General features: G+C 35.8%; 1 protein-coding gene across 1 annotated transcript; it reads right to left on the reverse strand.

Moving 5' to 3' along the window:
• Positions 1 to 7,415: 7,415 nt before the first annotated feature.
• e2f1 (E2F transcription factor 1) lies at positions 7,416 to 15,378 on the reverse strand. The gene is made up of 7 exons (XM_039674423.2): positions 14,093 to 15,378; positions 13,293 to 13,395; positions 11,630 to 11,849; positions 10,962 to 11,114; positions 10,362 to 10,476; positions 9,691 to 9,907; positions 7,416 to 8,289 (listed from the first exon to the last, which is right to left on the reverse strand). Exons 1-7 carry the CDS (start codon positions 14,330 to 14,332, stop codon positions 8,045 to 8,047), a joined length of 1,293 nt encoding a protein of 430 aa, XP_039530357.2. The 5' UTR covers positions 14,333 to 15,378; the 3' UTR covers positions 7,416 to 8,044.
• Between the last annotated feature and the right edge of the window lie 428 nt (positions 15,379 to 15,806).

The following is a 15,806-nucleotide window of genomic DNA, read 5'->3' on the forward strand; positions in this document are numbered from 1 at the left end:
AACCTGCCTTTTCTGTGAACAGCTGTTTTCATTCACACTGTAATCATAGTCGAAATCAAAATGGACTCCATTTGCTTAATAGCCTACATCTTTCTGGTCTAATTGTGAATTATTCATCGATGCTTATTATTCGATTTTCTCTGCATGCAACACATTTCTGCCACATAAGAAAATAAATCATGCTTTGATAAATTATAAGTATCAGATAAAAAGTCGAAATTATGATATAAATATAAATAAAAAAGATACAGAGTTGAAAAGATTAAATAAAATTGATATGAAAAAAAATCGAAAAATCAATTTTGCTTTGTCACAATTTACTTTTTATCTCATTATTTTGACTATTTCTCACATTATGTCTAAATTTCTGAGATATAGGTAACTTTAAAATGATTAACTTAAAAAAATATGAAATTATGAAAAAAAGCCTAAATTAGATTAATTATCTATACTAAGCCATAATTATGACATAAAAAGTCTATATTATATTTTATGCATAATTATTTGTCATAATTGACTTTTTTCACATTATGATTAAGCATGTCATAATTGTTACTTTTCCATAATTATTTATTTATTCTTATATGTACTACAGTCAAAATGATGACTTATAACTTACTAAGTTACAGTTATGAGACAAAAAGTAAAAAAATGTGTATAATTATGACAAATATAATGAAATGGGCTGTTACCAAAGGATAAAATCAGATCAGGATCTAGTTTTGCTCATGACAGGTGTGAATGGGTTGCAGTTAATGCCTTTTCTGGATCACTTTAATCGTGCACAAATGATTTTGTGAACATGTTGAATGAAACCCTCAAGGCTCGAGTGTGTTTTCTGCATTTTTCATCAGCTGTCCTGCTCAGGAGTTGAATCTTTTGGGGGACTCGACTGTGGTATTGATTTAATTAAACACACATTGAAACCTGCTGTCAGGCTGTTGTTCCTCTTCAGCTCTTCTGTCAGCGTGGACGACCGTTCAACCTTTCCCACAAACACACAGGCTTGTTCCTGTCCATTTATTTCCATTCGTTCCTTTAAGCCCGAAGAAAAATGGCCGGTGTCATTGGGCGCTGTTGATGTATCGTCCTCATAAAACACACATTTCCCACACCGGCCTGCAGGAGAGCTGATAGACCCGGTGCTGAACGAGAGACAAGGCCCGCGTTAAACCGTGAGGTCAAACGCCCCGGGAACGACATGGAGATAATGCCACATTTGCCCTCTGTGCTTAAAGATAGTGTCAGGAAAACGGCCGTGGACCTCAAGGTGCCTGTAGACGAGAATGTGCAAAACTACACTAAACACCTAAAGGATTATGAGGAACACCTGTTCAATTTCTCATTATCTAATCAACCAATCACATGGCAGTTGCTTCAATGCATTTAGGGGTGTGGTCCTGGTCAAGACAATCTCCTGAACTCCAAACTGAATGTCAGATTGGAAAAGAAAGGTCATTTAAGCAATTTTGAGCGTGGCATGGTTGTTGGTGCCAGAGTATTTCACAATCTGCTCAGTTACTGGGATTCAAAGCATTTGTGAAGCCACAACACACACAACCTTGAGGCGGATGGGCTACAACAGCAGAAGACCCCACCATACCACTCATCTCCACTACAAATAGGACAAAGAGGCGACAATTTGCAAGAGTTATAATTATATTGTTATAATTGTAATAACAATTTACCTAAGCATGATTTTTGCAGTAGAATTGGGTAAATAAAAAATGAAAAAAACAAATGACTGGTTTCATCTAAGAGCATCAGTTGAACTGTGATGGGGATCTGGTAATCTCTGTCAGAACAGAGAGGCTGTAATGTGACGAGATATCAACGGCACATTAGAATTGCGTTTATAATGGGATATTGAGTCCAGTATTGACCTGCTAATAATGGCGATGGATGGGGTCACCATACACTCATTACTGCTGTCAGGAAGATCTAGTTAACACACTTCTGAGCGCTAGAAAGCATGGAGATTACAGGCTAGTTTAATCTGACTGAAGACCGTTTCTGTTCTGGTGTTTCACATCTCCCAGTGATCAGACAATGAACTTACAGTTTGCTAAAGTGGTTTTACAGCATATATCTTACTTAATACAAAATATGTATTTAAGTGTTCAAATACTTTTACAGTTTTACAGTTTAACTTGACATTTCAAGCCTGTCTTGAGCCCAAGGTGTAGAACTGCAAAGGGCCAGGGAATTTAATGCTATATATATATATATATATATATATATAGTTGTTTTTATTTACTTTTTGTTTATTTTTATTATTTTCTATATTTTTGGAATCTAAAGGGACAAAGACATATATTTTTTTATTATTTTTTTGTTATTTTATTTATTTATTATATTTTTGAAGAAGAAAAAAATTATTTTATTTTTGATAATTATTTTATTATTTACTTTATTTCATTTCGATTTTTCAATTGTCATTTTTTTATTTCATTTTATTCTATTCTATTTTAATGTCATTGATTTTATTGTTATTTATTTATTTAATTTTTTATTCAATTTGATCATATTTTAATTTTGTTGTTTACTTTTCATTTTATTTTTTAAATTATTTTATTTAGTTATTTATTATGTTATTTTATTTATTCTATTGTTAAAAAAGATAATTATTTTGTTATTTACTTTTTATTTCATTTTGTTATTTTATTTGTTATTTATTTTTTATTTCATTTTATTCTATTCTATTTTAATGTTATTGATTTTATTGTTATTTATTTATTTTATTTTTTATTCAATTTGATCATATTTTAATTTTGTTGTTTACTTTTCATTTTATTTTATTTAGTTATTGATTATGTAATTTTATTTATTCTATTTTTTTATCATTTTATTTTTGTTAATTATTTTATTATGGTTTTTTCCCCCTTTTTCTTGTCTTCCTCTTGACTGTTTTCTCACCTCTCATTCCTGTCGCACTGTGACAGTGACAAATGCAATTTCCCCCTACAGTAAGGTATTAGAGATCATTCAAAGAAAGAAAAAAGTGGCACTACGTGACCGGGTTGCTGAGGTTATCCGTGTCTGAGATCCGATACGGACTTTGTCTGATCCGTAATTCCTCACTCTGGAATAAAGTTGGGAGACTTGAGCTTCGGTGTGACGGATCTCAGAGGCTCGGGAAGAGTAAAAGAAGGCCTTAATAATTTATGATGGTCTCAGCTTTTCAAAGTACTCGAGCGAGTCCCGTTTCCCCTGACATTTAATTTGTCTGAAAATCAGCGAGCGTGGAAGTGATGATCAGCACGACCCCGTCCTCCACACACCACTGAACATCTGAAACACTGTCGATACACACACACACCACAGCCGTCAGATCATCGTTAGCTTATGATCATCTGAGCCTGATTCACCCACAGCACCATCAGGACGAGCAAGGCCATTAACATGATGTGCTAAATGTCATTTCATTATGCATGCATCAAAACTTTACTTTTTGAAAGGAATAAATTGTGATTTAAAGTTTTTAAACTTCACATGCATCCACGCGAGAGAGACCACGTCCAGATGCAGATCAATTTAATTTTATGTTTGCAGGGAGATTATTCATATTTGCATTGACACTCCAAATAAATAAATAAATAAATGCTGGGTTGTTTTAACCCATCTTTGGGTCAAATATGGACTTTGACCCAAAGATGGGTTAAAACAACCCAGCATTTTTTTTTAGACTATACACTAAAAATATGCTCGGTTGTTTTATATACACACTAGCATTTTTCTCTGATATAGTGCTCTGTGTGTGAGCGGGAGAGTATAAATGATTTGTGCAGCCTGTCTGTGAACCAAAAGTATGAAACATACGTTATAAATGTCATTATTTTAGGTTGTACCTTGAGCCGGTGTAGGCTACTGTAAGGCCCGGGTGATTTATGCGCTCTTGCTGAATGATACGAGGGTCGTTTAGGATGCATTTGATTGTAAATGAGTCGTGAAATGGAAATTGTGGTGTTTAATGTAGAGTAAAGGTGTGTGTGTGCTCAACTTTGACCTGAGACTGAATGACATTGAGATGTTTTATATGGGGCAAAAACAGCAGTGACTCAATAGCGCCACCAAGCGGTGAGATCGTGAACTTACGTCACTGAGTGAAAACTCGTGTCTGAATGATGACCACGATGCCATGGTGATGATGGAGAAGCTTGTGAATGTTTACACCAGCACACAGCATGTTTGTAACCTTCCTCTGCCTTACACACTCGAGCGAGTGAGAGAGAGAGAGAGAGAGAGAGAGAGAGAGAGAGAGAGAGAGAGAGAGAGAGAGAGAGAGAGAGAGAGAGAGAGAGAGAGAGAGAGGTTCAGTCTCACCTCTGCAGGATGAAGGTGTGTAGTGACTCTAGGTCAGAGGTCAGATGTTTCACAGATTTATCAGCAAACGTGAGCGCAGACTGAGTTTATGTTCACTGATGTTTATGTTATTTTCCTCCGTCAGCAGCTTCTGTAGAGGTGAAAACAGCACCGGCCCGTCCTGGGATTCCCTGAGTCCTCATAACCGCAAATTAAAACCCAGAGGAAAATTCTAATTAGCCATTACTCGGCACAGAGAAATTAGCATTGTGAGGTTTATTAATGGTCCAGATCAGTTTTAATGAGGGTAATTATTTGCACCTGCAGGTTAATCATTCGCTGATTAAATCAACCTGACTCTGGTTGTAGAGTTTAAACTTACCCTTACCACTAATAATAATCAAATGGAAACATAAAGTTGTTTATAAATATATATATATATAAACAACTTTATGTTTCCATTTGATTATTATTAGTGGTAAGGGTAAGTTTAAACTCGTGCCAGATGAGTGTTGATGAGCGCCATCTGCTGGTCATTAATATGTTTACAGTTTCAGCTACACATAATACCATTACCAATTTCAAAGGCTGTTGACACAGTATAACGCTTATTATTTTGTATAAAGCAGTGTGTAACTGTATTCAGCAATAAACGTATGCAACATAGTCACTATAAATAGTTATTTTGTATTTTTAAAAGCAATTCTGTGTTAAATTGTCTTACATGGCAGTATTTATTATGTGGTCGGTTCACACCGAACGAATTTTTTCCTGTTTAAAACACGAGACGCAGGTCAGTGGAGATTAAAAATGTGTAAGTCAAGTTCTCAGGACGTTTTTTTAAAGGCTGAACTACATTAACTTGTAGCCTACTAACTTACGTTGCGAGAGAAGTCCCGTCCGTCTAGCGCTTACATTGAAAAACAACAAATCAGTCCTCCTCGATATCGGGTCTCCATTAGGACCCCAAAATTACTTTTAATAGAATACAGATTATTTTTAACTGATTACAATTCCTACAAAATGTTATGGTGCTGTTTAACTATGTTATAATGACCATATCTGTATTTGGTTATGTACTAGCATAGCATACAGTTACCTTATTAGCCTGTTAGCTTAGTTTATATGCATTTACTGTATGCTAGAAAAGTATGAGTATGATGTGTTATTCCAGAAATAGCCAAAGATGACAAAACATTATAACAATGTTAAGTTAAAAAAAAACATGACTGTTTAGAAGGACATGTATGGCAAGCCATTTTAGCTTAAATTGTACCCAGCCTTACTCGTCGTAATTTCATTTTTACGAGAATTCAATTAGAGAACTTTAAAATTCAATTTGTACTAGTAGCAATTACAATTAGAGAGCTCTTAAATTGCATTCTTACTAGTAACAACTCAATTGCAGAGCTGTTTAATTCAATTAGAGACCCCTGCAATTATATTACATATCTTTAATTCGTGTTTTTACTAGTATAATTGAATTACAGGGCTCTCTCTCTAATTGTAATTGTTACTAGTCATAATTGGATTAGAGAGCTCTCTAATTGTAATTCTTACTAGTAAAGATACAATTATGACAAGTTAAGGCTGGACACAATTAAAGCAGTTACATCATCGATTTTGATGGAAATGTTCAGTATCTCTCAGAATAAACATCTTCAGTTGTCTTTTAAACCTAAAATAAATGTCAAGTAGGTTTATTCTCAAGCAAACACAAGTTAAGTTTGATTTAAACCATTAAAATGATCTTATAGAAGACCACTCAGAGCAGTTACAGCATCTCATCAGATGTTAAGAAAGGATCATGCAAGATCATGAGTGATTTTAGGTCAAAAGTTTTATTCATGTTGTCAGAACAAAGACAATCCAAAGATAATCTATAATATTGACATCACAAACATAATCATCCCTTCTGCTGCTGAAACTATGAATCAGTACTCAACAAACACACATCTTAAACTTCAAACCTTATTATAACTAAACACACTGCAACTGGACTGCAACACATAATTCCCGAGTCAATTTAAATGGACTTTAGTTCAAAATCGGATTTTATTTGTACTTAATTTTAAAAGTCTACACACGTTCATTTGCACTGCTGGCCACTTTTTAAGTGGTTTATATAAAGTAAACGGGAAAACCAATTACACAAAAAAGCCCTATTACAAAAATATTGCTATTGTACAAACACATAAACATGAATCACACACACCGAATCCGCACTTGATCCGGTCGTACGAATTGTCCCAGACAACTCGACCTCATATCATAAAACAATCATCGAATCACACAAAACTAGAACTCATACACATGCACATATATGATTTACACAGACCAAATAGACAAAACACACATACAAACAAAAGACAAAAGCTGCCTTCAGAAAACTGAATAAAGCAAATCCCAGAAAATCTACATGCAAAAGCTCAATTTGCATTAAATTATACATTTTACAAGACGAAGAGCTTATCAAACATTGTCCTCGTGAACTTCAGAGCCCCTTATAATCAAATCTACTCTATCAAAATGCATTTATATATTTCACTAAAATGACATTATATCATTATAATCCTTTCAAATGAAATATATACTTCATCTGACATTCTGTAGCTAAGGCACAATTAAAGTGGAATAACGACTCTAAAACACCCAAACGCTGGAGAAAAGTACAACTCCAGTAAGAAAAGAGATATTTCTACACTTGGACAACAGGGAATCCTAGTAGGAATAAAAACAAAAACATAGTGCTTTTTTTTTTTTTAAATATAAAGATTAATATTTAAGATAAGGCTGGAAAGGATACAAATTTGTACACACATGCACAGGAAAAAATTAAAATTAAAAAAAATAAGACAAGTGTATTCTTAGGGGTATATTATGCATATATATATATTTAGATATTAGTGCTGTGCAACGATTAATCACATATAAAAAAAATAAAAGTTTATGTTTACATAATATATGTGTACCTTGTATAATTATTTTGCATATATAAATACACACGCATGCATGTATATATTTAAGAAAAAAATTGATATTGATAAATTATGTATATATAAACAATATTTCTTAAATATATAAATGCATATGTGTGTGTTTATATATGCAAAATAATTATACACAGTACACACACATATATATTATATTTTATTTTAGACGTGATTAATCGTTGCACAGCACTAATAAATACATATATATATATATATATCTCTGGGGACATTTACTGTACCAGGATCAGATTTGAACGCAAATAAATACAGAACGTCTCCTGTAACAGCGATAAAAATCCCACAAGCCTGCACACACAATGCAAAACTCATGAACGCGAGAGAATCTGTGACATGATGAACATTTGTACAGAACTTGTGAATAGAATTGTGATTAGAAAAGAAATATCGAAAAGTTCATTTTCTGTAAATCCTCTCGGTCACCGCGCGAGCGACGACGGATTGATTATCGTGCAGCATTGCATAACCAACATATGCAACATAACCCGACCCTAAACACATACGGTAACTAGCACGTAATCACTCACCTGAGAAATAATCCATAAAACCTGTCAGTTTATATTCACACTCGTCCTAAAACCTTTCCGACGACGTTACATGTACAATCAATTACAATAAACAGGAATCCAAAAGGTGACTCGTTTCTATTAATAAATTAATTGGCAGCATTCGAGCAAATCTGGATTCAAAAGCGAAGCGATGCGAGAGCGGTTTGACTCTGGATCGGGCCGTCAGAACTCGAGAGGGCCGAGGTCGCTGAAGTCGCAGTCGAACAGCTCGCTGACGCCCTCGTGGTCCTCCAGGCCGAAGTGATAGTCCTGACTGTGAGGAGGAGAGAGACAGATGAAGCCGTCGAGCGCCAGGCCCGCGCCGTCCGAGGAGCCGCCCCGCTCCAGCAGGAACTCAGACGAGCCCAAAGGAGACAGGTCGAAATCGGGCATCCCGCAAATGCCAGGAAACGAGTCCAGAAACGACTCTGAAATCATCAGATTCAAGAAAATGTGAAATTACAATCATTTCGGGAAGTAAATTAGTTTTGGATAATTTATTACAAAGTTAAAAATGTAAACAATCAGAGATTATTAATTGTTTTAGAATGGCACTTTTTATATGAAACAGCACAGCTTTCAAAAGCCTTTTATTTCTATACAATTCAAATAGAATAATATATATATCACGATTATTTTTTGTATATATTTAAGAAATATATACATCTATATATTGTATGTATATTTATACATCATTTATATTATATATAAATATTAATATTTTATATATAAATAACACATTTTTCATAAATATATACATGCATGTGTGTGTATTTATATATACAAAATAATTAAACGCAGTATACACACATATATTATGTAAACACAAACTTTTATTTTGGATGGGATTAATCATTGCACAGCACTAATGTGTGTATATATATATATATATATGTGTGTGTAAAATAAATGTAAAATATAAAATCACAAATTTTATATTTGAATTCAACATTTAAGCCCAGGGTTTGCTTTTAAAATCATCACATTTATATTTAATGTGTGTGTGTGTGTGTGTGTGTGTGTGTGTAAAATAAATGTTAATATATTTTCACAAATTTTTATATATTCACAAATTTTATATATAAATTCAACATTTATGGATTTGCTTTTAAAAACATCACATTTATATTTAAGATATTTATATTTATGTGTGTGTGTGTAAAATAAATGTTAAATATAAAATTATTTATATTATACAATTAATTATTGTATATTTGAAGTTAACATTTATGCCCATTTAAATCATAACATTTATATTTAATATGTAAAATTAGTAAATTATGTAAATAATTGTGTAAATATTTGTAATATTATACATATTTACAAAAATGTAAATTGATACGTAAATTTGAACATGTAAATCTGAAATCTGCATTTATAATAATTTCAAATCTACATGTTAAATCTAAATGTTATTTGATATTAACATTTATGCCTAAAGATTTACATTTAGCATCACATTTATGTTTAATATTTAAAAATACCTTTAATATGTACATTTGGAAAATAATTTCACAATAATGAACATGTTAAATTTGAATTTAAGTCACACATTTTAAATTCAAATTTAACATTTATGATTAAGATTTACTTTTAATACTTAAAATATTTTTTGCAATTTAAAAATACCTTTAATATTTGGACTTTATATGTTAAAAGATTAAAAGTTTAGATAGATAGGAGTTTTATATATATATATATATATATATATATATATATATATATATATATATATATATTTATGGCTCCTATATAGGCGTTACATTAGGAGTTACGGCCAACAATTGTAGTAAATTAAGATGCACTCATGTTTAAAGGATCACACATACCCGAGTCTGTCCCGAGAGGCAGGGGGGAGGAGCTAGGGAGAGTAGTCGGCGTTGATGATGTCACTTCCTGTGATGCGAGATCAGACCGCGGGGGGGTCTGACAGGACGATTTCGCTGGACTACAATCAGTGACGGGACTACAGACCCCAGAACTGTCCTCAGGACACAGAAACACGTCGATCGGACCTTTGGAGCTCTTCAGAGAGATCTGGTAACCCTGAAATACAGAGTACACACAATTAAACACACAAGAAACCAAGACATTTTACCATATTTATATATGGTAAAATGTCTTGGACTGAGTGTGTGAGTGTGAGAGTAATTTGGACAGCACTTTTCACGTTTGCCTAGTTGTAAATATATTGTAAATAAATGATCTGGGTATTTGGGAAAGTAGGGAGTCTGATGCCAGTTTTGTTTATTGTGAACAGTTTTGATTTGAATATTGCATTTCCTTTTCCGTTTAGTGTTTAATAAAGAGGTCTGAAAATAAGGAAGTTCAGTTTGGTGTTTTTGGCCGAGTCAGCTTCTAGAGCAAAAGTCCCAAATTGTTCAAACTTTCTGCATTTTTCAGAGTCTTTCATGTCGCACCCTTTCACCCTTTCCCCTAGACGGGGCGTAACAGCTCAACTACATAAATAAAGCAAGTGTGTGTGTGTGTGTTTGCTGACCTCACTGGGTTCAGACACCTGCATCTGCGTCTCTGGTGGAGCTCGGATCACCATGATGATCTGCTCCGGAGGGTCCACCGTGTCCCGCAGGTCCTGGCACCTCACGTACCCAAGCTTGACTTCACGTTAAAGATCACAATATCCACAACCTGAACGTGTGCTGATCAGATCCTCACTTCCTGAATCCAGACCTGACCTCCAAAACTGCTCAAATCTACACCCAGACCCATGAAGAAGACTACAATAAAGACACGTCCAGAGGATCATGCTCTGAACTATCACACGGACACACTGGGCCCTGGTTTAACCATCTCAGCTCATGGTGTGTGTGTGTGTGTGTGTGTGAGAGAGAGGTCAAAGCACAAGCAGACGGGACAACCTGGATTCCACCATATGTTTATGTCCACAATATTAATCTTTTACATTCAAATCCTTCTTATTTTTAAAATTTTTGCAAAGTTTGTGTACTCCGTGTGTGTGTGTGTAATAATCAGTGTGTGTGTGTGTAGTAAGCAGTGTGTGTGTGTGTAAATAATGAAAATCGAGCTGAAACTGTTTTTTTTTTCTGCTGCATTGATTGGCCCTTGAGATGAAGGATATTTCTTGTTGTGTGTGTCCTCTGTGAGGAGCCGTAGCTGTAGGCTGCATTTGTTAATGAGCTCGTCGAGTTTCTCCTCGGCCTCCGTGAGCTCGGACACTTCCCTCTGGAGCTCCTGAAACCTGGCCACGGACGCCCCGTCGATGCGATTCCCCCTGAGGACACAGCAAACACACACACACACACACGCTTCAAATCTACTTTGCTTCTATATTTTTAAGTTACTGGCCCTTCAGAACTTCTACTAGCCAAAAAATAAATAAATAAATAAGAAATGAGCCAGATTAACTTTATCATATATATATATATATATTATAAAATTTCTATTTCAAATCCACTGGGAAATCCACTGGGGAACTCGTAGAATATTTTGATGCACGAGTTGCCAAGATGAGATAACCTTTGACCTTTTCAAAATGAGTCGTGAATGGTAAAAATATGTACTATTCATGACCTTGAAAATATACAGCATATTATTTATGTTTGAGTTTTGATTGCTGTAACAGATGACTTACGCAATCTAAACTAGCTTTAGCTGAATAACAGGTCTGGATCTCCATCTTTTTCTCCAACACACTGGTACATACCAGTTCACAATATCATATTTTCCACAGCACCATTCATTTCAAAGCCTGCATGCAGATGAATAAGCACACGGTGCAGAACCTACAGCCACTGGATGTGGTTCTTGGACTTCTTGGAGATCAGGTGAATGCCCTCCAGGACGTTGGTGATGTCGTAGATGCGCCGCTTCTGGACGTCCAGCACCTGAGACGCCCAGTTCAGGTCCACCACCCCGTCTGGAGACTGAGCCAGGAGGTCCAGGAAGCGCTTCGTGGTCAGGTTCAGAGACGTGTCGTAGCGGGACTTCTCCGTGGCCAGTTTAGGGACTGAAACACACGTTAAAAACAGATTTACACTCCGGCGGGAGGAGGGAAATCAATACTTCTGTTCAGCAACAACGCAAAAGTGACACTTAAGAAATTTATAATGTCACTAAAGATTTATATTTCAAATTAATGTGTTTTTTTTTAAATAAGTGGTGTTTCCATTCATTAAAATCAACATTGATAATAATCAGAAATGTTTCTTGATCATCAGATCCTCATATTAGAGTGATTTCTGAAGGATCATGTGACACTGAAGACTGGAGTAATTTAAGAGGGTCTGGAGTCCCTTTTTGTCATTTATAAAGGATTAAAGGAGTAGTTCACTTTTCTAAAAACTTTTGCTGATAATTTACTCACCCCCATGTCATCCAAGATGTCCATGTCTTTCTTTCTTCAGTCGAAAAGAAATTAAGGATTCCAGGAAAGAAATCCAGGATTTTCTCCATATAATGGACTTCAATGGGGTCCAAACGGTTCAAGGTCCAAATGAGAGTTTCAGTGCAAACTGCAAACTGTTCAAAGGGCTTTAAACGACACCAGGCGATGAATAAGGGTCTTAGCAAGCGAAACGAGCGGTCATTTCGGTCAATGACTCGAAAAACATAAGTTCGTTTTGATGAACGGGTTCGAACAGGAGAGTCACGATGTGCATCACAGAACAGAGCAAGGCGAGCATTTGAGCTTATAAAACTTCAACTTTGTTATTTATTTTTTAAATGAGCGATCGTTTCGCTTGATAAGACCCTTATTCATCGTCTGGAATCGTTTAAAGCCCTTTGAAGCTGCACTGAAACTGTCTTTTGGACCTTGAACCGTTTGGACCCCATTGAAGTCCATTATATGGAGAAAATCCTGGAATGTTTTCATCAAAAACCTTAATTTCGTTTCAAATGAAGAGAGAATGACATGGACATCTTGGATGACATGGGGGCGAGATCATTATCAGCAAAAGTTATTTTTTAAAGTGAACTACTCCTTTAACCCTATTTTATTGCTTATCTCTGAGGCTATTATTGATTGCAATGTTTGGTTAACTCTGACTTCCAAAGTACATACTGTATTATCCAATGCTGGTTTGTGCTATAGCAATTTTCATATAATATTAGTTTTTTTTTTGTTTTTGTACATTATATTTGTTGTTACATGCACATTGTTGAGCAAGTGTTCAAGAAAATTCTGAATAAAAAAAAAAAACAATGAATCAAAAGTGACACTAAATACATTATTTACCATTATTTACGGGAATCCTGAAAAACACTGATAATAACCATAATGATTCTTGATCATCAAATCATCATATTAGAGTGATTTCTGAAGGATCATGTGACACTGAAGACTGTGTCTAAATCGGCTATTTTAAAGTGCAATAATATTTCATATTTTCCTGTGTAAATGGAGACTTCAAACGAGCCCGAACGCTAGTGTATTGCCAGGCGTCAGTACCTCTGGGTGGAGCGGGTGTAGCTGGAGGAGCTGGTCCATGAGAAGCCGACCGAGACGTGCAGATGTACTGGTGATCACTGTCCAGATCCAGCTTCCTCTTCACCTACAGTCACAGAGAACAACATCTTCAACGGTAATGCTACTCTAATAACAACAGAAAACCATTACTAATCCAAGCTGAACGTATATCTGAAGGTCATCATGAACCACTCCTTCTCACGCAGGTCACGAGGTCAGATCTGTAACACTGAGACACACATTCCAAAATGGAATTTAAAGGGTTCGTTCACCCAAATATGAAAATGATGTCATTCATGATCCAAGCCCGTCAGACCTCCGTTCATCTTCAGGACAGTTTCAGATATTTTAGATTTAGTCCGAGAGCTTTCTGTCCCTCCAATGACATCATCAAAGTAGTCATGTGACATCAGTGGGTTAGTTACAATGTTTTGAAGCATCGAAAATACACTTTAGTCCAAAAATAACAAAAACTGCGACTTTATTCAGCATTGTATTGTGTTCCGGTTCTGTTGTGGATCGGCTGACGTAAGACGCGGCTGGCGTGTGTCTTACGGGGTTGGACCGACATAAGAGTCATTAATGACATCATTTTCATTTCTTTTCTTTTTTTTTCCTTTTCAAATTTTTTTCTTTGTTTAGTAAATGATTTTTCACTTCTAGTGTTTCTTTTTGTCTTTACAAAGCACTTTGGTTGTGCTATAGAATTAAATGATTGATTGATTGGAATGCTCAGAATGTGAGGTGGAAGTTCACACACACACACACACACACACACACACCGGTGGTCTGCCCAGAGCGGGTCTCCTGTGGTCCAGGGTCGTGCCGGTCGTGGCGCTGTGGTGCGGGGTGGCGAACAGCAAGAAGTCCCCCGTGGCAGAGCTGGTCGAGGCCGTGCCCGGGGTGGAGATGATGACGATTTGGTGATCGTCACTAAGATCAATGCTGCCATTGTTCAAGAGAGACTCAAAATCAGCCAGCAGATCCTCCGAGGTCTGACCCGATATAAAACTCTCAGACATATCGTGCTAAAACAGCAGGGGTTAACGTTACTCGGGCTCCGGGTTTATTCTCAATCCTGGCGATGGCCTTCAGCGCATGGGAACGGGTTGCTTTCTTAAAATGCATGCACAAGAGAGAGCACAGGGCTCAGTGGAAATGTAAAAACCATGTTCTGACAGGTTTCACACAAGTGCACACTGAAACGCATGATAAAAACAGGCCTGGGCTGAACATATGGGTGAGACTCCCGAACCACAGGGCCAGAAATGTAGGTCAACCTCAGGGTGCAAAACGAAAATATCCGCTTTACTTCAGTAAAAGTGAAGGATTAGACCATGCATGTTATTGATCAACATTTCAGATGTTTTTCACATGCATGATAAGTTTATAGTTGTGAATCCTTTGTTTAAGGAAGTGCTTTTGAAAATGGCAGCAAAAAGCATAACAAATATTCCACTATAAATAAACAACATCACGAACAAATCGCAGCTTTTAAAGTGCATAAAACATGGACGCATTCAGTATAATCCTCAAATTAATGATGATGTTGCGATATTATCAAGAGAAACAAAGTTTGTTCTCACGTGAGCATTGGTAAACGTGTTAGAAAGGGGTAATTAATATGATAAAATGGCTGTAGATGAAGTAAAAACATCAGTATAACCCGATCCAGATGCCGAACAAAGCCAAAGTCCGGTTTCTTTACTCCTCGGACACTTTAATCCAAAATATGCTTCGCTTTTGTCCTTTTTAATGACTCCATCCAGGAAGTATTGTCAATAAATTGAGAATAATCCCCAGATGTTCGCTCCTGAAACGCTTAAATCCATGTCCGGAGAGGGAAGGTGCGGTCCGACTGTCCCTGCGCGCGGCGCGACCGGAATCACTTTTGTTGTTGTTGTTTTTTTGTGTTCCAGCTGATCGGAACCTGCTAAAAGCTTTACGCGCCAAATCTTTTTTGCCGCGAAACTGGCACGTGCCAGTGTGCGGCGCACTGATTGGCTGAGAAGTGGCGTCCGTCGCGCCTCACGTCAGAGTTCCCAGGCTTTGGTTGGCTGGGGCAGCTGTCACTCAACGGCGTCCTGTTTTTTTTTCTTTTTCCTCTCCGAGTTATTTTTGTTTTAAAAATAAGAGTTGTTTGAATGGAAAACTACATTTTCACACACGCCATTGGATTTATTTTATTTGATCTATTTTCTTTTGAATGAGTAATGGTGATAGATAAACAACGACGTTATGAAAGTCACTTCAATCGGTTGGAAATGTCATTATAAATGGGCTATATAGCAATAAAGAGTCATCTTGCTTATCTTTTTATCTAATCGTTTAATAAAGTTTTTTTGGTTCCTAATTATAAAATTGTTGTGAATTTTATTAGGCTATGTAATCTTTATAGATCTTTAAATACTATTTAATGTTTTGGCACAAATTAGAAATATTCTTTAGACTAATTAAATATATATATTAACATATTCCACATTTAATTGTCATTCA

This window comes from Pimephales promelas, chromosome 20 (genome assembly GCF_988280905.1).
Source record: "Pimephales promelas chromosome 20, fPimPro1.hap1.1, whole genome shotgun sequence".
Taxonomy (NCBI): domain Eukaryota; kingdom Metazoa; phylum Chordata; class Actinopteri; order Cypriniformes; family Leuciscidae; genus Pimephales; species Pimephales promelas.